Below are 24,380 nucleotides of genomic sequence, written 5' to 3'. Positions count from 1 at the left end.
TAAATGCTGCGAGTACCATTCAGAATGTTCAGCGCTGCAAGTGCCACCCCCAACGTTCCTGAACTACCTAGCCCCAGAGCGGGGACGTTTTGGGGGGTAAAATGGCGTAAAATTGCAGATCTGCGGAAGTCTTTCACCTCTGTAGAAGTCAGATAGTGTGTGTGTGTGTGTGTGTGTGTGTGTGTGTGTGTGTGTGTGTGTGTTCCTGTTTGATCAACGGCTCAACTACAAATGGGATGAGCCTCTTGAAGGGAGAAGAGACAGAAGAAAGGAATGGATGAAAGAAACAATGGAAGAATGGGGGGTTATTATGGTCTTGACAAGGACCAGATATTTGGCTGCAGGGTTCTGAGGAGTCTTCATGGAGAGGTCTAGTGCCCATTCTGTCTAGACTGTCAACTCTTTCACTGTGTGACTATATCAGAAGGAGCTTCTATCCCCAGGCCATCAGGATGCTCAATGACTCCATGGAACAACCCATCATCTACACTCATTGCACACACATCCACACACTCACTTTTAAACAAACATTCACCTTAACATAACACTCACTTTAGACACTTTAACACTACATTATATTTATCTATTATTAAAGGGATTTGCACTACATTCATACCTCATTTGCAATTGCACCTTACCTCAAAGGTTTGTACCTCATTTTCTGCATTGTACCTCACTGTTTACTAATTTTTACTACTTTAGATTGTATATTGTACTGTATATTGTATATTCCTCTTTAGTTACTTTTTTTTAACTTACTTTTTACTTACTTTTTTACTGTATGAAGCACACTCTCAGGGGCTCATACGGAACCAAGCATTTCACCGTAAAGTACGTGTATTTTATTGTGATATTTAATAAACAAACTTGAAACTTGAAACTATACTCTCTGTCCTCCTCTCCCTCCACTGCAGTCACTCCTTCTGGAACCAGGCCTAAACCGTAGCTTCCTCCACCGCTGCCTCCAACCCATGAGCTTCCACACTCATCTCCATGATCCATGTCTTTACCCTTTCACTGCGAATGGACCCCGTGACCTCGTCATCGTTGAGGTGTCGTTTAAACTTGGGAGGCATGTTGTCTTCAAGCTGCTGCTCCTCCCTCTCTGGCTCCCTCTGGAGGACAGGAGGAAAACAACATCAGTTAAAGACACAATTACAGGCTATAGCAGCACACCTGCACCGTGCATCATGTTCACGTGGATCTGTTGTTCCACCAGGACGGCTGCAGAGGAGGAAACTCTTTGATGTCGGCAGGTGCAACTGAGTGATTTTCAGCTAGAGCAGGTTCTGACCTGGGACTGGGGCGCACACCACAAAGTGTAAGAACAGAGGAAAACACCTCATTTAAACCCCTGTATGTGGAAATCTAATTCTCTCTAGGGAACTGATTGGTCAAATTAAGTCATGTATGGTTAGGCCATTTGAGGCAGGGCTCTAGCCGCAAGGTTTCCTGTTCAGCAGAGTGACATGGTTACAAAGTCATAGAGCTGACCTGTTTCCTTGGCTTGATAACACAGATCCAGTGTTAGGAGGTCTCTCCTGCTTCCTACAGTTTTCATTCAAACCAGCTGCACTGCGGTGGGCAAAGCCATGTCTGTGAAAACCAAGGTGCTTTTCTAATCATGCCTACTCAATGGAAAATAAACAGAACTAACTAAGTAGGGCTGGGCGATATGGGCAACATTTCATAAAGTAATTTTTCCTAGTTTTGATGGTATAATAGTATTTGATGGTATAGTTTTCCAGTACAGATTACTATGTGATGAAATTTTTTGTCTTTATCTTAGGCTATATAGAATAGAGGCCTCACACAGAATGTTTGTGTAATTAAAATAAACATGGCTGCCTGCCATGGCAATGGAAGAGACAACATTTGCTATGTGCAAAACAACAGTTACTATTATGAGAAATATATCTTACTTAACAATTTGGTGTCTTATTACTGGATCTTGTAAACAAGTCACAGTAGAAACGTAATATGCTTTTCCAGTGTTTTACCTACCACTGGACAGAAATTAGGCATTTTCTTTTGAAAGTGGTTACCAATGGTTACAGGCAGCCATGCTGGAAGAAAGAGAACTATGCAAACATTCCATGCAAGGCCCCTATTGTCATGGTGCTATTTCATTCACAATTGACCATATTCCCACGTGGCCAATTTTCTCTTATGTCATGCTCAGGGTGAGAACAGGGTGGAAAGGAATCCCAACCTGAGCATGACATTATCTGAATAATGGTAAATGGTCGAGTTTCTTCTTTTTTTTAATCTACTTTTTGTCCTCCTATTTTTCTGTATTTTTCTCCCGTCCCAATTCAGTCGTTATGCCGATTCCCCCCTCCCCTTCCTGGTCGTTGCGCGCATTTACCCCCCCACTTGCCGGTCTAGGGAGCCCTGAAGTCTATCACATGCTTCCTCCGATACATGTGGAGACAGCCAGCAGCCTTTCACCTGACAGCGAGGACTCTCACTGGGGAAGTGTAACGCGTGGGAGGATCACACTACCTCCCCCAGTTCCCTCCCTCGCTGTGCAGGCGCCCTGACCGACCTGTAGGAGTCGCTGTCTACAACGACCAGGACCCACCCCACCGGCTTTCCACCCGCTGACACTGCCAATTGTGTCAGTATGGATGACCGACCAAGCCGGAGGCACCGCGGCAGCCAGATTCGATCCCACTGTCTCTGCGGTGGTAGACAGACGCTTAGTCCGCTGCGCTACCCGGCCGCCCAATGGTCGAATTTCTTTTACTTCTTTTGTATACGGCTGCAAGGACAAATGTCTATTTTCTTTTTTACCTATATCATGGGTAACAAAATACATACCTTTGCATGGATCCATCACAGTAACGCTGTAACTTCATATTCGGTATACCTCAGGCTCATATCCCTCCCTAGTACTAGGCTAACTTAATTGGAAACATTTCTGGTGACAACAGGCACAGAGCCAGATACGCCAAGAAAGGAAATATCATCATGTGTCTCTGGGCAGAGAAATCTCTCTGAACCCCAGCATGGAAAACATGCTGCTCTTCCAACTATAGCAACTCAGCCCTAAGCTCAGGTGTTTAAGTGTCTTAGTTTCCAAATAACACAAGTAGCATCGCATAAAAACCCCACACATTGTTTCCGTGAGGCAGCCTCTGGGGAGCTGATGCTACAATAATCTGAAACAAACACAGGCCAAATTCTTCTTACACAAGAAGCCCTGGCGCAGTCATTGAGGAACCATTGTGAACATGTTGGGAAACACAGACATCTCACTCACACACACTTCACTAGTGATAGACCGATTCATTGGTCCAGCCGACTAATCAGGCCGATATCTGGCATTTTGAAATAATCAGCATCGGCCGATAACCATGCCCATGCGGCCGATTAACCAAAATCTTAGCGATCTCCCTTGTGTCAACTGATTTGAAAATAATAATAATAATACCGGTAATAATTCATTTTTATTTTCAATCAATTATTTTGTTTGTAAAAGAATAAGTAAGAGTGCAGATCTACTAAATAAAATTAAGTAAATGTTTTTTCGTCTCATTTTTTATCATGAAAATGTTGTATTTGATCAGATGCAAAGAAAATCATATGGGCATTACATCGGCCATCGGCTGCCCTGCTCTCTAAATATCGGCATCGGCCATTGAAAGACCCATATCGGTCGACCACTACTCTCCACCAATACTACGTAGGAGACTCTGGTACCATTGAATCCAGTTCAGTCTGACACTGGCTTTCTCAGCGTTCCTTTTCTGGCACCACGATTGGAAAAAGGCCTTTCGGCGGCCAGGGGCGAAGAGGAACTTTCCGGTAAACAGAAGAGGAGAGGGGCAGGGGACAGGGCTCTGTCTGAAGCAATAACAGAATGAAGAGAAAGAAAAGAAACAGCCAGAAGAGAAGAGAGAAGCCAAGTCTAAATGACGGTTGGAGAATGTAGGGTTGCAGCATATTCATAGTATTCCATAGAGCTGGGCAAAACTTAACGAATAAATAATTTTGAACTAATCCGATTTAAGTTTGTTACGTACCGAGCCACCACAATATAATCAACCTCAACTTATTCATGAGTTCTAATCAGAAAGATCAGAATAGTTTAAGTTCCCTGAAACAAGCTGCCTGTTCTTGTTTGTTCCCTTTCTCCCACCCACCCACCCACCCACTCAGTCAGTCAGTCAAGCAATAAGCACTAGAAAGACTGAAGCAGTGATGTCTGGGTTACAAATTACAATTCAATTAGTGGTGCAGAGAATTAAACCCCAATTATCAAGTCCATGTAGAAATCGGATAACTCCTGCACACTTTTTTTTTTTTTTCTTTTGTTTTATCTACTTTTTCTCCCCATTTTCTATTTTTCTCCCATCCCAATTTCGTATTATCCAATTCTACCCTCCCCTGTCTCAAACGTTGTTAGACCATGCCTCCCACTGGTCGGCTGCAATTTGGACCAAGCCTTGCATCACGTGTCCCCTCCGGTACACGAGGAGGCAGCTGTCGCATCTTTTCACCTGTACAGCGCGATCTCTCAGCGGCGAGGAGTAACGCGTGGGAGGCTCACGCTGCCCCCGTTGTTTCCTGATTCTGCTGTACAGGCGCACCAACTGACCTGTAGGAGTCGCTGTCCACAACGTCCGATCCCCACCCACCGGCTTTCCCACCCCCTAATACTGCCAATTGTATTAGTATGAACGACCAGCCAAGCCGGAAGCAACGCCGAGAGCTGGGCTCGAACCCAGCATCTCCTGTGTTAGTGGCGAGCGCCTTGCCCACTGCGCCACTTAGCCGCCCCAACATTGATTTATTTTTTTAAAAGTGCCTACGTTTTGCTCCACAAGACCTTTGTCAAGACATGTCATGTCAACTTTGGCACTTTATTAAACAGATCAATGCAGAGGTAAATCTGTGTTTGCTGGAGTTATCTGTTCTCTACAAACTGCTGCAGGGGCCTTAAATTGTTATTAAAGCCCCAGTCCATGTTTATCTTTACCATGTCATTGTGGTGTGGGGTATATTCACATACATTCTTGAAGAAATAGTTCTGTTGTTGGAAAATACACTATTTGGAACTATATAATATAGTGAATACTGAATATCAATTTTTTTCAGTGTTTATAAACATTACCAACGTAAACAACCCGCTTACAAATCAAATCTCATATCAAGGTTTATTTATTTGTCACATACTGTACATAAGAGTAAAAGAGTCAAAAAGTACGCTTTGGATAAAAGCGTCAGCTAAATGACTGTGTACATACTGTACATAAGAGTAAAAGAGTCAAAAAGTACGCTTTTTGGAACTATATAATATAGTGAATACTGAATATCCATTTTTTTCAGTGTTTACAAACATTACCAACGTAAACAATCCGCTTACAAATCAAATCTCATATCAAGGTTTATTTATTTGTCACATACTGTACATAAGAGTAAAAGAGTCAAAAAGTACGCTTTGGATAAAAGCGTCAGCTAAATGACTAAATGTAAATGTAAAAGTAAACCAAAACCACAAAACACTGCAAATACAATTAAAAACACAAAGGAACATGTTGTCTATTTTAGTCCTTGCATCAAGAGCTCAGTCAATCAACTGTAGAATGAAAACAATTCTCCATTCATATTTCTTATTTTTGATGATGGGGCTCACCATTTGTTTACGTTTGGATTGGGCTGCCATTTTTCAAATGTATACCGTCTTGGATACCTTAATACACCACCACCACTAACTAGCTACTACCATTACACACTGATAGACAAATTACTGCTAACCTCAGTCTGTCACTAGCTAGTGGCCATCTGACAATAGCAATGTTAGCTTATGTTAGCCCAACTTGCAATGGGCCTGGTCTACAAGATACACTACACTACACCACCAAGGTACCCATGTACATGTCGGGGTACTTCCCAAAGGTCAGTGAATACCACGACCATAACACCAGAGGGAGCTCCACAAATCATGTTAAACCCAGATTCGGCTCAAACAAGGGAATAAACACGTTTCGCAATTATGCCACATCAATGTGGAACACCCTGACCCTACCCACAGCTGTAAAGGAATGTGAACCCCTGGCAGTACCCACCTTCAAAACCACTCTCAAAGAGCACCTACGGGAGACTGCAATTCGAAACTGGCCCGGGTAAATGTACAGTTCCCTCTCCCTGTTATATATACTGTTAGGATCTGTTAACAGTACTGTATATTTGCATATCTTGTATGTCACAGTACTGTATATCTGTATGTCATAAATGTCATGGTTAGATTAGATGACTAGATTAGATTTGTATATATGTATGTTGTGTGTGTCATAAATGTCATTATGGATTGAAAATGGGGGACCCTGAGTGATGTAAACAAGACGAAAGTCTTTCTCTGGTCTGCATCCCCTTAACAATTGTGTGTATTGAGTTGTACTGTACCCATTCTGCAATCTGTTGAATAAAGTTTTCAATCAATCATCTTAACTGACTAGCTAGCCATTAGCCGTGTGAACCCGTCTCTGTGCTAAAGGGCCTGTATATACAGACTCAGGTTCACGCTGCTATCTATAGTAGCAATCATGTTAACGATGAACGTTCATTCATCCAAGCAACATTATGTGCGTGGCAGCTGTGTCTGAAAATAACACAGAGCACCGCTCATGGAAAATAAAGATAATGTAACTAGAGGACGTAGACTACTAGTAGAACTGACTCGCTAAGTAACTAGCTAGCTTGTTTAACCTAAAAACACAGCCGGCTGGTGCAATGCCACGGGCACATCTAACTAGCTAGTCGGCTACTAGTCAGCTAATGCTAATGTTGTTAGCTACCGCCCTGCTACCGTTACCTGCTGTTTTCACACGGGACCCACTCTCCGATGCCTACGTACACGGCTAAAGACACTCGTTTCTTTCGAAATATCTGTCATACATCCAGGTTTTACGGGCTTCGAGGTGACAAAGAGATGGTATACTCAATACATGCTACTAGATGTACCTTGATGATGAGTCAAGACTGGTAAAGAAGATGTATGTTAGCAGCAGCTACCACTAGCTATATCAACATCTACCAGCTGACCTGGGGGAGGCAATGTAACAGCTGGATGTGGGGAGGGCACTGCGCCAGATGTGTTACAAATGATGATGATGGTCTATATATCACAATATATTGAACTATAAATGCCGGAACATTTTTACGAATCTTGATCTTCTACAGATTCAGTTTCACCACATATACATAGTTTTCTCAGCAGCACAGTTTTAAAGAGTTGAAGATTTTTGCGGATGAAACTTTTAGGAATTGTCATAGAACATCATAAATAATTTAATCAATAATAATACAAATGTAGAAACATTTAACATAAACAAAGTTTTAACAGCTATAAATTTAGTTGTAGCTGCCTGTCACATAGTAATTCCTTGGTCCAGTTGATTCTCAGTACAGTTTGAGAATCAAACATTCCTCCAATACAGAGGTTCCCAAACTTTTTTTGAACCAATGTACCCCTGAATCTTTCCTCCTTCTCCAAGGCACCCCAACTCTTCGAATAATATAATTTAAAAAATAAAATAATGCCTTTGTAAAAAATTTAACAAGGCCTTGATATTTGAATTTTCATATTTTCACCAAGATATATTTATAATTTCTTGGAATAATATACATCATACTGACATCACACAGCTTAACTCTTTAACTCAATAACTCTCAAACCAAATTAATTTCTACAAGGCATTTTAAAGTTTTGGGATATGTGTGAGATACATACGGGTTAAAAGCTGCAATGTCTATGTGTAGCCTATATGTGTAGGCTACCAGTACACCAAATGTTCTTCTGATATTGCAGCTAATATAATTCCATAATATACATTATTTAGTAAGAAATCGTATTTCTACATTATTTTTATCGTCAAGACAAAGAGAGACAAAGTACAGATTCTCCATCTCGAAAGTCATGGAATTTTTTTTATACGAACAGGTCGAAAAATACATAATCTACGAATTCCAATCTGGCTTCAGAACATCCCACTCCACTGACACATGCCTTCTCTATTTAAACGACCACATCAAACAAGAGGTGGACGCGGACAAATACTGCGGCATGGTCATGCTGGACCTACAAAAGGCCTTCGACACTGTCAATCACACCATTCTGATTGACAAGCTAAAAGCAATTGGTTTTGATAGTCTATCAGTGAGCTGGATGCAATTCTACCTGGAGGGGAGAGCAGATGGTGGAGGTAAACGGTACCCCATCCCCCCCCCCCCTCACAGTGAGCTGTGGTGTTCCACAAGGAAGCATACTAGGTCCACTACTGTTCCTAATTTATGCAAATGACATGTCGTCAGCTTGTGACTGCAACTTGTTCCTGTTTGCGGACGACTCAGCCCTGCTGGTCTCTGACAAGAACAAGTTACAGGTTGAAAAAACCCTCAGCTCAGAACTAGGCAAAATCTGCATATGGCTAGCTGATAACAAACTATCATTACACATGGGCAAAACAGAGTCCATTCTCTTCGGTTCAAATAACAAACTCAGCAAGACCGACGGCTTCTCAGTTACAGTGGGTGACAATATTGTCACAAGGAAAGAAGATATTACCTACCTGGGTTCCATCCTAGAGGCAAATCTTTCCTGTGACAAAATGGCATCCAATGTAATAAAAAAAGTCAACCAACGAACACGATTCTTGTACCGGATCTCCTCACTGGTAAACAAGAATACCCTGAAGACTGGCAGGAGCACTCATTCAAGGGTACTACGACTATGCATGCACCTCATGGTACCAAAGCACCTCAAAGGCGCTAAAAACAACTAGGCGCTTAAACGTCATGCCTCATCATCTGCTGGTGACCGGAGGGGGGGGGGGGTTTATAAGTCCGTGGCCGACGTTAAATCATTTATGTAGTATGGGCGATATATAGATCAGAGCAGTTTATATGGATAATAATAATCAAACACGCTGAAACTCACCGCAGCTTCCTCGTAGCGTTGGGCGATGCTACTGGAGCAAAAAGATAGTTATTATGGGATGTCGATCTAGTTGGTCCAGTTCCAGGTTGTATAATACTATATACGTCCAAATAACGTTGTTTATTGAGTTAGGGCAACCGATCGATTATCCAGTGTGTCGAGATGGAGCCCCGGGAGCGATAGCGAGTGGCTGGACGAAATATGGGTGAGCACCACTTCCGGCCGCTAACTTCCGGTTTTGGCGATTCGCAGATCGGCCACCAGATGGCGGTCTTGAACCGTTGGAGAGTTGAGAGGAGATCTGCAGCACCCGTCAAGTCTCCGTGGGTGAAATATGATTGCCATGACAGATTTTTGAAATATTGATCTCAAAGACGCTGTACGACGTCATTGGCAGATTACGCATGGCGAGGAATGACGTCTTAACACGTCATTGGCGGTTAAAGGAGTTACATTCAGCTTTGCAACACCGCCTCCGACTCCCGTCTCTCAGCACTACACCCTACTTTATACTATATTATTGTCATTCGTTTAATGTAAAGTCAGTCTTACATTGGCACTGCTTTAACGTTGCATTTACCCATAATCCATTGCTGTATTAGACCCATGTGCCAGTATAACTTTTGTAAAGTAATGAAGTGCAAATGTAAAGTTAATCAATACACGATGAAACAATATCTTTATATCGCTATATCACATGTCAAAACTACTTTAATAAAACAAGATTTCCGTTTTTCATTTCTACTCATTCATCAAAATGTGAAACATTAATAACAAAGGGCATTTTGAGTTTCATATACTATTGAAACAAGGATTTTCTTAGCTTTCTAAAGACATCACATCATCTTATAGCAAAAATAAACAAGACATGTCACTGAACTGTGTAAAGAAAAGTGTCCCAGTTTTGTAGCCTTTTTTACTTTACATGCCTATATTAAACATTTAATGTTTTCAGAATTGTGCAAAAAAAAGAAAAAAAATATATCAAGTGTCCCATTTCACTTGTTATATTTCCACATTTTAGTGTTCTTCAGTTCTTTTTTTTTCATTCAGTGTGAGAAATCCAGTCTCTGTTGAGCTTTAACAAGTCCATCAAAGTCAGGTTGCATGTCTGAGGTGGAGATGCGAAGCACAGCTGCCAGATGTTCATCAGTGAGAGAGGATCTGTACCTGGACTTGGTAAACGTCATGACTGAGAATGTCTGTTCATATGTATGTGGATCCAAAGAGAACCAACATCTTCTGAGCATGTCTCCTCATGTTTGGAAAGTTCTCCTCCTTGAGAGCAGAGTAGAACTCTAGCAGTGATGCTGACTTATAGTGCTCTTTCAGTAGTGAATCAGACTGCAGGTCAATTAGTTCAAGCTGAACAACTATCAACACTGCAGGTAAAGGGAGAGGAAACCAGCTGCATTTCATCCTCAACCTTTTTGAAATCTTGAAAACGCCTTGAAAATTCATCATGCAGTGCTCCCAACATGGATGAGTACCTGTGCCGGTGATCAGCTGATGGTTTGACTTCTTTCAGGGTTTTCATGTGTTTGAGATTGTTGCTGCCTAGTTGCCTTGAAATTAATTGCAACTTTGTCATGAAGGCTTTCACATGGCTATGCATTTCATGAGCGTAAGCGTATATTGTGCGTGTGAATGTTGACATGAAAATAAAAAAGTTAAAAAAAAATATATATATTAAAAAATATATATATATATTATCATGTAATCTTTCGCGGGCCGGTCAGAATCATCCCGCGGGCCGTATCCGGCCCGCGGGCCGTACAATGCCCAGGTCTGCCCTAGGGCTTCTCAGTTACAGTGGGTGACAATATTGTCACAAGGAAAGATGAAATTACATACCTAGGTTCCATCCTAGAGGCAAATCTTTCCTGTGACAAAATGGCATCCAATGTAATAAAAAAAGTCAACCAACGAACTAGATTCTTGTACCGGATCTCCTCTCTGGTAAACAAGAATACCCTGAAGACTCTGGCAGGAGCACTCATTCAAGGGTACTACGACTATGCGTGCACCTCATGGTACCAAAGCACCTCAAAGGCGCTAAAAACAAGATTTTACAAACATCACAAAACAAACTGGTCAGACTACTACTTGACCTTACCCCCAGAACCCACCTCACCCCTGCCCACTTTGACAACCTAGGATGGCTTAGAGTAGACGACAGAGTACAGCAACTTGCAATGGGCCTGGTCTACAAGATACACTATACGACTAAGGTACCCATGTACATGTCAAAATACTTCCCAAAGGTCAGTGAATACCACATACCACAACCACTACACCAGAGGAAGCTCAACAAATCATGTTAAACCCAGATTCGGCTCAAACAAGGGACTAAACACGTTTCGCAATTATGCCACATCAATGTGGAACACCCTACCCAAACCTGTAAAGGAATGTGAATCCCTACCCACATTCAAAACCACTCTTAAAGAGCACCTACGGGAGGCTGCAATTCGAAACTGGCCACCGTAAATGCCCAAACCCCCCACCACCTCTGTTGTGAAGGGCCAGATTAAACCGAATATATATATTTATTTATATATATATATTTAATTGTATTTGTATATTCTCTAATATTCCCTGATATCCCTTGTATATTCCTTGTACAATATGCATTGAATATCCATTCCAGCCTACTGAACATCCCATAATAGTCTCCATTCTACTATTGGTCGAGACCTTGGTGCCAGGCTGCCATACCCCCAGACCCAGTTCAAACGTACCGCTCAACATGTACGAACAAGTCCTAGTTCCGCGTAGGAATCTGGCTACCGCACCACTAATGGGACTATTTGTTCATAGTGCGTATATATACTGCGCTACTAAAGTAGGACTTCCTTTTTCAGTCCAGTTTCTTACCCTCCAATAGAGTCACAGACGTAAAGCCTCCCCGCGACGCCACGTGTGGGAGTAAGGCCAAGTTCGCCTACCATCGGTATTGAGACATCGTGTATATTAATATTTGAATAGTCATATTTGGCACTATATCGTCGAGTTGGACGTAGTCTATTAAGCTAATAATAGTCTGTTAATATATAGTGCTTCGTACGGTGAGAATACTACCGTAGTCAGCACCCCATCGTTTCGGGCAGAAAACTGGCTGCTTATCCAGGGTGGTTGACCCCACGTGAAGCTGCACCCGAGGAGCCCCAGAGCCGACGAGCGAGTGGACCTGTATACCGGATTATTCTACCGACGACAGCCCGCCTTCCCAGGCACGGATTATGCTTTGTATACGTTGATTATTCCATGGATAAAGACCCCCGACACTGCCGTGTGTTGGAAACCCCCCCTGGAGAGGACGCAAGGTGAGGAGACGCTCTGCAAGACGAGGTCGCTTCACGTCTCTCCTCCGTGGACCGGAGGACGCCGGCCCACAAAGAGTCCATCTGCTTTCATCTGTGGTCCAAGGATCGCCGGCGCATTGAACGGCACTACAGTGGGTTCACCTGGGATACCCTTGGCCGGATGAGGCAGCCGGATTCTACCCCCCCCCCCTTCCTACTCCTGTCGGCTTACAAGCGACCGGATTAACCCCCCCTAGTGTATCCAGTATATAATCATTAAAGTATCATTGCTTTTATTCCTTAACTATTCCAGGTCGTATATGTACCACCTGCGCCTTCAGAGATTGGACATTCTCTATTGATATACCGACGAATACTCTTGCCATAAAAGTGCATACTAATTCCCATTCATAAATGTGATTGATTTGATTAAGTGCTTGCTCTACACACCATCGCTGTGTAGAAATAAAGACCTATTTCTAATTCGTACATTTGTGTTGGATCCGTTTCATCTACGTGACAGTGTTCATCATAATATATTAATGCCGAGTACTGGGTGGCCGAATATTAAGTACAAAGGTAGTGGTAGTAAGTATCATATCTAGTAATACAGTCAGGGAATTGTACCCCTCAGTTAAAATTGGTCCTTCGAGCCGGAGGGTAATTAGTGTAATATTAATATAGTGTTATTAATATTGAAATGGCCTATGATGAACACTCCACGAAACGATCCTCCTAACCAACGCCCGCAGCGCGAACGACGGCTCCCTCAGTACTTAGAGGCTTACGCTGTCAGTCAACAACCTAGTCTTCTACTAACAGTAAACGCGGTAAAACTAGAAAGTAAAAGTATGTCTAACCCCAACGCCCAGACTACCCCGACCATAGAGGCCCCTACGGGTTCTAATGTAACTGACCAAGTTCACGGTGGGGACCAGTGGGAACCAGACATGACTTCACACCCCGCCAGTACTGAAGAAGTAGTCCCCGATGAGTCCCGGGAGGAATACAACGCTACCGAGAGAGAACTCGGCACGGAAGAAGACGGGGAGAGCACCGTGGAGATAGAGCTCCAAGGCTCCGCAAGGAGTACCCCGAGGGAAGGCTCCCCTATACAACCGCCTTCTCCCAGCGAGGCAGAGAGGACCCTACAGCAGGCCTTCCTCATCAGCCTGAACGCCGCTGCTGAACGCGACCGACTGCAGATCCAGCAGCGGAACGAAGAAGAGCATATACGTCTAGAAATAAGACGCATTCAGAGGGAAGAGAATGTGGCCCGAGACCGAGCAGACAGCCAGCGAGCAGCTGCTGGTGCTCTACGGGACGCAGAGCGCGACAGACAGCAAGCGCAACTAATAGAACAGCTGATCAGACGGACAACACCCTCTCCCTCCGCCAGAGGCTCCAGGAACTCGTCTAGACACACCTCCAGGGCGGCATCCCCTAGCCGAGTAAACAACCCTGAACTTGACCAACAGACGAGGTCTATACCCCCCACAGACCACCTCCCCCCACCGGTCCAAGCGAGACCTAGCAACCGGGAAGGAGCAGCATATCCTGTGGAGAGGCTAAACCAGAGACTACAAGCACTGGATGACCTAACTGAAGACGAAGAGGAAGAGGAGGAGAACCACGCCCGACGACAGCACAGTACTCTACCGGACCAGGAGGTCCGGTACAGCCCAGGCCATACTCCCGCGGAGCTGCGCTACAGACCCCCGACTCTATACCCGGGTGAGCACGACGCACGACCCGCACCGAGGAACAGCACCTGGACAAGCGGGCCATGGTACACTGCCGGTACCAGCCCATACCAAGGAGCGGGAGGAGACTCGCCTAGGAGGCCTCTCCCCCAACGCTCGCCGATGTATCCACAGTCAGCGTCATACATTGGCACGCCTATGGTACCCGACTTCACCCAAGAGAACCGGGCCCAGTATACAGAACTCCGCATGTGTCTGGAGACCATGTTGGTGGATGTATTGGATGAACGCCACAAATACGCCATCCTACTGAAGCACTTAAAGGTACCCCGCGCACATAATATAGCGCTCGCCTACGCGACTTCCACCACCCCATACACAGCAGCGCTGGTAGCATTGGACCAGAGGTATGGGCGCATATGGGATTACGTGATCCAGGAGATCCGACACATCGACCGCTTACCCCCAGCAATAGACAATCGAGCACTGGACGACCTGTCCATCAGAGTGCAGTCCCTGGTAGGGATGTTGGGAGCGCAGAGAGAGAAGGGGAGGCATGAACTTTACGCCAACTCAAATGTGGAAAGGATCTTGGAGAAGCTGCCGCCCGCTCGACAGGAGCGTTTTAGGCGACAGAGAGACCACCGAGACCCGAATGGCCCCGAACCGAACCTCCTCGACCTAGCAGACTTCCTGGCGAGAGAAGTCACCAGCCTACGGCTAGATACATTCGGACGGAGCACCCCTGGCTCCAGAGAAGGAACCAGACGACTAAATGATGGAAGAAGATCGGTGACTGTGATGCACCAATCGGAGTCAGTACCGAGCAGCAGGAGCCACAGTACCCCCTCCAGAACGGAGAAGTGGAAGATAGTGTGCCCCTACTGTGAGAAAGAACACTGGCTAGCGCAATATAACTCCTTCCCCAAGCTGAACGCGGAGGAAGCAAGTCAATGGATAAAGTCCAACAAGCGCTGTTTTCGCTGTGCGCGCTCACACATGGCAGCCGAATGCCGCTTAAAGAAAAGGTGCACCAAGTGCGATGGAGCCCATCTGGACATACTTCACGACAGTAACAGACGGCGCCCTTCACCCGCACCATCCAGCAGCAAAGCGAGCGTCATGTACATCGATCCCGCCAGCAGCAGTGGAGCCCGAGTACTCCTAAAAGTAGTGCGTGTGACACTAAGCTACCAGAATAAAGTCCTGGACACTTACGCCGTCCTCGATGACGGGTCAGAGAAGACCCTGCTGCTCGCCTCCGCTGCGGCCCAGCTAGGGCTGCGGGGAAGCGAAACCCAAATGACAATTCGGACAATAAGACGAGATTTGAAGACGATAAAGGGCGAGAATGTCTCATTCTCTATCGCAGCAAGCGGCCAGCCTGAGCGACGGTACCAGATTACAGACGCTTTCACCAGCCAAGAAATAGGGCTGTCGCGGTACACATACCCCGTCGCCAAGCTGATGGAGAAATATGCACATCTGCGCAAGTTACCGATCCCGCTCATAGACAATGCTATGCCGACCCTGTTGATAGGCTCCGACCATGCAGACCTCATTGTCCCGATAGACCGGGTTCATACCGGACCCCGAGGCTGTCCTGCAGCAGTCGAGACCCGTTTGGGATGGACTCTCCAAGGCCCGCTCGCCAAATCTCTCAACCGAAGTACAGCCACTAGATGTCTCCACTCCCGAGTCACAGAGGGAGAAACCGCACTCCTGCAACACGTAGAGCGGCTATGGACCTTGGAACAAATGCCCTTTAAGAACGGAAAGAAAGACATTCGCTCTAAAGATGACATTTACGCCATTCACCTCCTCGAGACAGGGACCAAGAGAGTCCCGGTCAACGGCGTGTTGAGATACGCCACGCCACTCCTGCGGCGAGAAGGAATGCCTACTTTCCACGCCAAGACAGACGCCACAGAACGGTACCTGCTGAACACGGAGCGGCGCTTAGCCAAGAACCCCGCCCAAGAGAGTGTATACCGCGCTGAGATTGAGAAGCTCATCACAGCGGGACACATCACAAAGATGGACATTAAAGAGGCTGACCAGACCACTGAATCGTGGTACGTGCCTCACCACAAGGTCCATCACAACGGTAAAGACCGCATAGTATTTAACTGCAGCTACCAGATCGGATCCCAAAATCTGAATAAAGAGTTACTGCCCGGTCCCACACTCGGCCCCTCCCTACTCGGCGTTCTACTCCGCTTCCGCCAGGAAAAGGTGGCCATCAGCGGGGACATTAAAGGAATGTTCCTGCAGGTGAGATTAGTAGAGGAGGACAAGCCCCTGTTACGGTTCCTATGGAGAGAGAAGCCAGGAGATGAGCACCCAGCCATCTACCAATGGGAAGTCCTCCCCTTCGGAACGACGTGCAGCCCCTGCTGTGCTACATTTGCACTACAGAAACATGTAGCAGAGGACCCAGCAGCGGACGAAGAGGTCCGACACAGCGTAAAGAACAGCTTCTACGTAGACAACTGTCTACAAAGCCTTTCAACCCAGGAAGAAGCCGAGGCTCTCCTGATTAAACTCCGCGCCTCATTGATCAAAGGCGGCTTTGATCTCAGGCAGTGGGCCAGCAGCGATCCGCAAGTACTGCGCAGCCTCTCCTCCGAGGACAAGGCAGCCAGCAGCGAGACCTGGATGGCTACAATCCCGGGAGAAGCCCAGGAGATGACCCTGGGATTGGTGTGGCGATTCAAAACAGATTCGCTTCACTACAGACACAAGCCCCTGACTACGGAGCAGGGAAGGCCGGCGGCGGCGCCGACCACCAGACGGAGTGTGTACACAACACTCGCCCGACAATATGACCCGCTAGGATGTATTCTACCGTACACCACCAGGGCAAAAATGATTGTACGAGCATTGTGCGACAAGGACCAGGGCTGGGACGACCCCATTCCCGCACATCTTGCATCCACCTGGAGAGAGTGGGAGATGGAGCTCCACTCACTCCCAGGCGTTAATATGCGCCGAAGCTACTTCCCACCCACGGTGAGGCCAGAGACATGTAAAATGGACTTACACGTCTTCAGTGACGCCTCAGAGGTCGCATACGGATCAGTAGCCTACTTGCGGGCCCAAGAGAAGGGGGGAGAGATCTACACAGCATTTGTCCTCGCCCGCTCGAGAATAGCCCCACGCAAGCAACAATCTATCCCACGTCTAGAGCTCTGCGCAGCCCTAGCCGGAGCGCACCTAGCCACGCTCATCCAACGTGAGCTCACCATACCGGTGTCTAGAACAATCCTGTGGTCAGATTCCACGACAGTACTCGCCTGGATCAAATCGGACTCATGCAAGTACAAAGTCTTCGTGGGAGTCACCGAGATTCAAGACTTAACCGAAGAGTTAACCGGAGAAACAGAGTGGCGCTACGTTGATACAAAACAGAACCCAGCTGACGTCATCACCCGGGGGATGCCCCTGGATGACCTCACCCGTCACAATGCTTACAGTGACGGCCCCGCATTCCTAAGACTCCCGGAAGGACAGTGGCCCATGCCTATCCCGAGGGAAGCAAGTCCAGAGGAGGTGGAAAATAAGAAGTCTGTGTTCTGTGGATTGAGCACCGTAGCCTCCACCGACCCTAACATAGACGATTGCACGTCCATAGAGAGTGCACAACAAAGAACATTCCTGCTGTACCACCCGGAGTGCAAGTCCCCCGCTGATATGTCAGCAGCTAACTACGAGGAAGCAGAATTGCTTCTACTGCAGCGAGCCCAGAGAGACTCGTTCCCCGATGAATTGGCCTGTCTACAGGGAGGAAAGCCCGTCCCATCCGACAGCAGATTAATTCATCTGGCCCCCGAGAGCGACGCTCATACCCTCATCAGAGTGGGTGGTCGCCTACGCAGAGCCCCCAATCTACCGGATGACATTAAATACCCGATCGTATTGAACAGCCGACACAAGGTCACAGAGCTGATTATAAAGAAATACGATGAGGATGTACATCACGCAGGAGCAGAAAGAGTCTTCGCGGAAATCAGACGTCGTTACTGGATCCTACAAGGAAGAGAGGCGGTACGACGCTTCCAGCGAACATGTCTAGACTGCCGCAAGTGGCGCACGCAGCCCAGCATACCAAGGATGGCTGACCTTCCTCCATGTCGCCTCCGAATCGGTGACAAGCCATTCCACTCAACGGGTATGGACTGCTTTGGCCCGCTGCACATAAAGAAAGGAAGAGGAACCGAGAAGCGGTGGGGTATTGTATTCAAATGCATGACCACCAGAGCGATACACATCGAGCTTCTCCCGACCATGAGCACAGACTCATTCCTTATGGCCTTCCGTAGATTCACATCACGGAAAGGAAGACCGTCTACCCTATTGTCCGATCATGGGACAAACTTCAAAGGCGGCGAAAGAGAGCTGAGAGAGAGCTTCCAAGCTATGGGCCCAGAACTTAAGACCCACCTCGCTCCAGCACAGGTTGATTTCCAATTCAACCCCCCAAACGCACCCCACTTCGGTGGCACTTGGGAACGAGAAGTGCGCTCCATAAAGACAGCCCTGTACGCAGTACTTGGGGCCCAGACCGTGGCGGAAGAAGTCCTAATGACAGTCCTCACGGAGATTGAGGGAGTACTTAACTCGAAGCCCCTCGGATATGTCTCCAGTGATGTGGCGGATATCGACCCAGTTACCCCCAACACACTCCTGATGGGGCGGCTAGATCCCGCGTTACCCCAGACAATGTACCGGCCTGAAGAAGCGAACGGCCGACGAATGTGGAGGTACAGCCAAGTATTAGCCGACAAGTTTTGGAGCAGTTTCCTACTGCACTACCTACCGTCTCTACAGACCCGCCAGAAGTGGGTAAAGGAGAGAGACAAGTTGACAGAAGGAACAGTCGTCATGATTATTGATCAATCACTGCCCAGAGCTATGTGGCCGGCCGGCCGCGTAAGCAAAGTGATCACCGGTGCCGACGGCAAGGTCCGAGCAGCTGAAGTGCTTGTCCAGGGTCGTACTTACACCCGTCCCGTGGCGAGGCTCATAGAACTGCCCCGACTCCCAGACACAATCGATGATGACCATGACCCTATAACCCTATGACTTTGTGAAGTTGACTGACCCCTACAGCAAACCCTTATGTGTAAATAGACAACGCGATTAATCTGTCTCTGTTTAACTGATTAGGTCTGGGACCAATCAGGGGGTGGCTGTTGTGAAGGGCCAGATTAAACCGAATATATATATTTATTTATATATATATTTAATTGTATTTGTATATTCTCTAATATTCCCTGATATCCCTTGTATATTCCTTGTACAATATGCATTGAATATCCATTCCAGCCTACTGAACATCCCATAATAGTCTCCATTCTACTATTGGTCGAGACCTTGGTGCCAGGCTGCCATACCCCCAGACCCAGTTCAAACGTACCGCTCAACATGTACAAACAAGTCCTAGTTCCGCGTAGGAATCTGGCTACCGCACCACTAATGGGACTATTTGTTCATAGTGCGTATATATACTGCGCTACTAAAGTAGGACTTCCTTTTTCAGTCCAGTTTCTTACCCTCCAATAGAGTCACAGACGTAAAGCCTCCCCGCGACGCCACGTGTGGGAGTAAGGCCAAGTTCGCCTACCATCGGTATTGAGACATCGTGTATATTAATATTTGAATAGTCATATTTGGCACTATATCGTCGAGTTGGACGTAGTCTATTAAGCTAATAATAGTCTGTTAATATATAGTGCTTCGTACGGTGAGAATACTACCGTAGTCAGCACCCCATCGTTTCGGGCAGAAAACTGGCTGCTTATCCAGGGTGGTTGACCCCACGTGAAGCTGCACCCGAGGAGCCCCAGAGCCGACGAGCGAGTGGACCTGTATACCGGATTATTCTACCGACGACAGCCCGCCTTCCCAGGCACGGATTATGCTTTGTATACGTTGATTATTCCATGGATAAAGACCCCCGACACTGCCGTGTGTTGGAAACCCCCCCTGGAGAGGACGCAAGGTGAGGAGACGCTCTGCAAGACGAGGTCGCTTCACGTCTCTCCTCCGTGGACCGGAGGACGCCGGCCCACAAAGAGTCCATCTGCTTTCATCTGTGGTCCAAGGATCGCCGGCGCATTGAACGGCACTACAGTGGGTTCACCTGGGATACCCTTGGCCGGATGAGGCAGCCGGATTCTACCCCCCCCCCTTCCTACTCCTGTCGGCTTACAAGCGACCGGATTAACCCCCCCTAGTGTATCCAGTATATAATCATTAAAGTATCATTGCTTTTATTCCTTAACTATTCCAGGTCGTATATGTACCACCTGCGCCTTCAGAGATTGGACATTCTCTATTGATATACCGACGAATACTCTTGCCATAAAAGTGCATACTAATTCCCATTCATAAATGTGATTGATTTGATTAAGTGCTTGCTCTACACACCATCGCTGTGTAGAAATAAAGACCTATTTCTAATTCGTACATTTGTGTTGGATCCGTTTCATCTACGTGACAGTGTTCATCATAATATATTTATGCCGAGTACTGGGTGGCCGAATATTAAGTACAAAGGTAGTGGTAGTAAGTATCATATCTAGTAATACAGTCAGGGAATTGTACCCCTCAGTTACAACCTCCTAATAGACAGTCTCCTCCCCACCGCATGTATATATTCCCTCCCCGCCGTATGTATATTTCTCTCTCCCACCCACCCACCCCCTCCAAATGTACAGTCCCCTCCCCATCATATGTATATACTCTGTCAGGATCTAGGGGTAACAGTACTGTATATTTGAATACCGTTTATGTCACAAATGTATCAGTACTAAATACCTATATGTCCCTATGCCATAAATGTCATGTATGTCATAAATGTCTATATGAATTGAAAATGGGGGACCCTGATGTAAACAAGACAAACGTCTTTCTCAGGTCTGCATCCCCTTAACAATTGTGTGTATTGAGCCGTACTGTATTGTACCCATTCTGCAATCTGTTAAATAAAGTTTTCATTCATTCATTCATTCATTCATTATTCATGTTATAGCCGAACGTTCTAGAACATGGGTGATGTCACCGTATGATGTCATGATCGGCAATTCTCTCAGTCAGTCAGTCGACTGCAAGAAACGTAGCAGTAGCATGTTGTATTTATGTGCTTAATAAATGCTATTAGCTCTGCCTCGAGCCACCGTCTCCGACTCGGCACTACACTTTGTCATTTTCCAATTTGTGCAAGACATACAGAGAAATTCAATTACGTGCCCCCCTTCCCACGGTGTACAGAAAGAGACAATAAACACAAAAGTAACATAAGACACAATATACAACACACAGGACTATGTACAATATAAACAGTACCTACAATTAAATTAATGAATGAATTAAATAAGAGGTAAAAGAGAACTTAGTGTAAATATTCCTTAATTTGTGTCAACGTTATAAAAATCCTATTGTATTCAACAAATGAATTATGATACACCACAATGTGCCCTTTCTATCTATTCTAAATCTATCTATCGCGAAATCTCCCGTTTTTTCAAATCCCAATGTTGACAGTGGTGTACTGTAGATGATAAAACATAGTAAACTGAAACATGGAAGAAGATGGATGAGAATTTGATGGATAGTTTAAGTAATCATCAGAACTCTAGCCAAGATGTACATGTTTGAGTCACAGGAATATTTCAACCTATGAGAAATGGTTCAGTAGTAGTACATCAGTACATTATGAGTATAGTACTCATTATGAATTGAAAATGGGGGACCCTGATGTAAACAAGATGAAAGTCTTTCTCTGGTCTGCATCTTCTTAAATTAACAATTGTGCCGTACTGTATATTGTACCCATTCTTTAAAGTGTTCAATCAATCAATCAATCAATCAATCAATCATTCAATCAATCAATCAATCAATACACGTTGAGAATGTGTATATGCCTTACCTGTAGGGGGCAGTAACACGTCGGAGATGCGTCTATCCTGCCTTAAATTCACGTGAAAAAGAATGAGTTCTAGCGCGTTTCCTCCAGTTCAGATGGTTTCATTTGGACTGTTAAAGGGGAAGAATTACCATGCCGCTAATGTCTCGTCTGACATTGTCTTCACGGTTTATTAGCTAGTGTAGAGCGGAATTGTCTGTTTTTGCGAGTGGAGTTTTGAGTATCTGCGAGTGAAGTTTGCCAGCCAGCACGGATCTTTGCATTGCTGTTGAGGCTTCCTCGTCGTAGGATGCAGAGTAATGGCCGCCCTCTGTTTGGAGGCGCCTTTTCGGCTGTCATTCCACACAGTGCGAAAGACATTAGCGAGCTGAGAGAAATTCCAGACAACCAGGAGATCTTTGCTCATCGCCACACTGACCAGTCCTTCATAGTGGAGCTGCTGGAGTTCCAGAGTCGGGTGGAAGATGAGAACGCTGCCAGGTGAATGAATTGAAAATGGGGGACCCTGATGTAAACAAGACAAACGTCTTTCTCTGGTCTGCATCCCCTTAACAATTGTGTGTATTGAGCCGTACTGTATTGTACCCATTCTGCAATCTGTTAAATAAAGTTTTCATTCATTAATTCATTCAGGTACCACTTCGAGGACATCGCAGGGAGTAACAAGGCACTGGACCCAGGAACTTCACAAGTGATTCACGTCGTGCCCCTGTCCAGATCTGACCTGTCTATGGCACAATGTACTTCTGCCTGGATACTGACTGGTGCACAGTGTGTGTCTAAATTTAACGAAGAAGCCAAAAACAAAGTAGCAATTCACCTGGGGCTGTTCAGGCTCCCACAGTTCTCCACAGATGTCCTAGTGACTTTCAATGACCCCCTGAGCATCAGTCCTGACAGTAGCAGCAATAGTGCGGCTGAGATGGGAACACAAGCCCCCTGGACAGTACAGGACTTCAATCACCTACTACAGTCTCTCACACTAAATGACCCAGGCGTGTTTGGCTAGAGGCTTGTTCATGACCATGACATTCATCTTGATTGTTTAATAGATTTAATAAATGTATACTTCAAATTCTGGGCATTTCATTTTTTTGTCAGGTACTATAAGACTCATTGAATGCATTGTAGCAATTTCCACAAAGGCTGGATTTGAAAATAAATAGGAAATGAGGCAGTCTTAAATGTGCACTTTATGGAAAATACTTGTTTATTCAGCATGAAGCTGAATAACTTGTCATTAATTAGTTATTGAGAATAAATGAGATCGAATATGTTCTCCATGGATGAGAACAGGTCAGTGAATCCTTGCATTAAGTCAATTTAATTTATGTAGCACATTTCTAGGCAGTGGCAGCTGGCACAAGTGCTTCACAGGCAGGTTGATAAGACAAAAATATTATGATGCAAGATATAAAATAAAAAAAACACAGTAAAACAATGAATGTAATAAAAACAGGTAGGACACAGTAAAGCAAAGAAGATAAAAAGGGCCAGGGGTCTAGAGGTTCAGTCATTAAGGTTTCAGTGTACAGCTCAATTTAGTGTAGAACGTTTTACAGTTTGAGATGTGCAAAATAAATCTGCATTGTTTTTCAGTGAAGTGACCCTTCAAATCCCACCTTCAGTTTTAAGTTTCCCGTTTCAATTGGAAAGGCAATGTGAATTTTGGGATTTGAGACCAAGACATAAATATACCAATAAACAGACGAGTATCATCAGCTTTGTTGGATTCATGATCAGTACTTTATTATTCTTTAACATATTCATACTCTTGTCAATGATTTATCTTTTGGAGTTAATCATCGTTAAGACCAACCAGGATTACATCTTTTGATTTCCTCATTGTTGATAGTTACTCTGGCAACTAATTATATTTCTACTTTGGCAACAATATGTGAACTGATTCAAATATCAAATTGAGAACATGACCATCAACATATTTCTATTTGCACAAAACCTATACCAGATTTGTGATATCTTCAAATTAGACAAGGACATCTTTTGAAAAATTAGACAGGAATTTATCTTGGAAACATTGGTGAAGCAACAGCATTCTTTCCCACAGCATACACTGACACCCATTGTGCAAGGACAGTCAAATGTATACTGTAATCGCCCTTTGCTGTAACATTATTTAATGCACTGTAGTCATATGCTAAATACAATTAATCTAAAATCATATTTCCTTTCTGCCACCTTTGCATATCTGACCTTCCCCCTTTCCCTGTTCATAGTATTCAATCTCAGACATCTTCTTGGTCACAACAGGTGATTTTAATCAAATAGCAGGTGATTATCATTCAATGAACGGTTGCATTTCACCATACTGTATGAATGAGAATACTATGAATACACCCTTTATGCACCCTCTCCACACACACACAGACACACACACTCTTTCCTAAGACAATATAGAGACATCTTATAGAAAAATAACTACTCCAGTGATATAAGATACAATAAGATATTCCTTTATTGATCCCCTTGGGGTAATT

At 45.2% G+C, this 24,380-nt stretch overlaps 2 protein-coding genes across 5 annotated transcripts in view; one reads left to right on the top strand and one right to left on the bottom strand.

Annotated features, from left to right (window-relative positions):
• Positions 1–21,959, bottom strand: part of vamp4 (vesicle-associated membrane protein 4) — a 36,313-nt gene extending 14,354 nt beyond the window's left edge. Inside the window, exons 1-2 of one of the 4 annotated variants that reach the window (XM_084307315.1) lie at positions 21,886–21,959; positions 1,011–1,115 (exon numbers count right to left, since the gene is read on the bottom strand). In XM_084307315.1, coding sequence (XP_084163441.1) covers positions 1,011–1,076 — 66 coding nt within the window. In that variant the 5' untranslated portion in view covers positions 1,077–1,115; positions 21,886–21,959. Of the gene's footprint in view, positions 1–1,010; positions 1,116–3,705; positions 3,712–6,820; positions 7,056–21,885 lie in introns of those variants that run through there. The other 3 variants (XM_084307314.1, XM_084307313.1, XM_084307312.1) reach the window with 3 other exon arrangements.
• A 3-nt stretch (positions 21,960–21,962) lies between these two features.
• On the top strand, positions 21,963–22,957 carry rangrf (RAN guanine nucleotide release factor). The gene is made up of 2 exons (XM_084307311.1): positions 21,963–22,362; positions 22,516–22,957. The coding sequence occupies exons 1-2, from the start codon at positions 22,172–22,174 to the stop codon at positions 22,889–22,891; spliced, it is 567 nt and encodes a 188-aa protein (XP_084163437.1). The 5' UTR covers positions 21,963–22,171; the 3' UTR covers positions 22,892–22,957.
• Positions 22,958–24,380: the final 1,423 nt, after the last annotated feature.

The sequence above is a fragment of the Notolepis coatsorum genome, assembly GCF_963971535.1.
Source record: "Notolepis coatsorum genome assembly, chromosome: 2".
Lineage (NCBI taxonomy): Eukaryota > Metazoa > Chordata > Actinopteri > Aulopiformes > Paralepididae > Notolepis > Notolepis coatsorum.
Note: the sequence above shows the minus strand (reverse complement) of the source record. Positions and strands in the feature narration are given on the sequence as shown.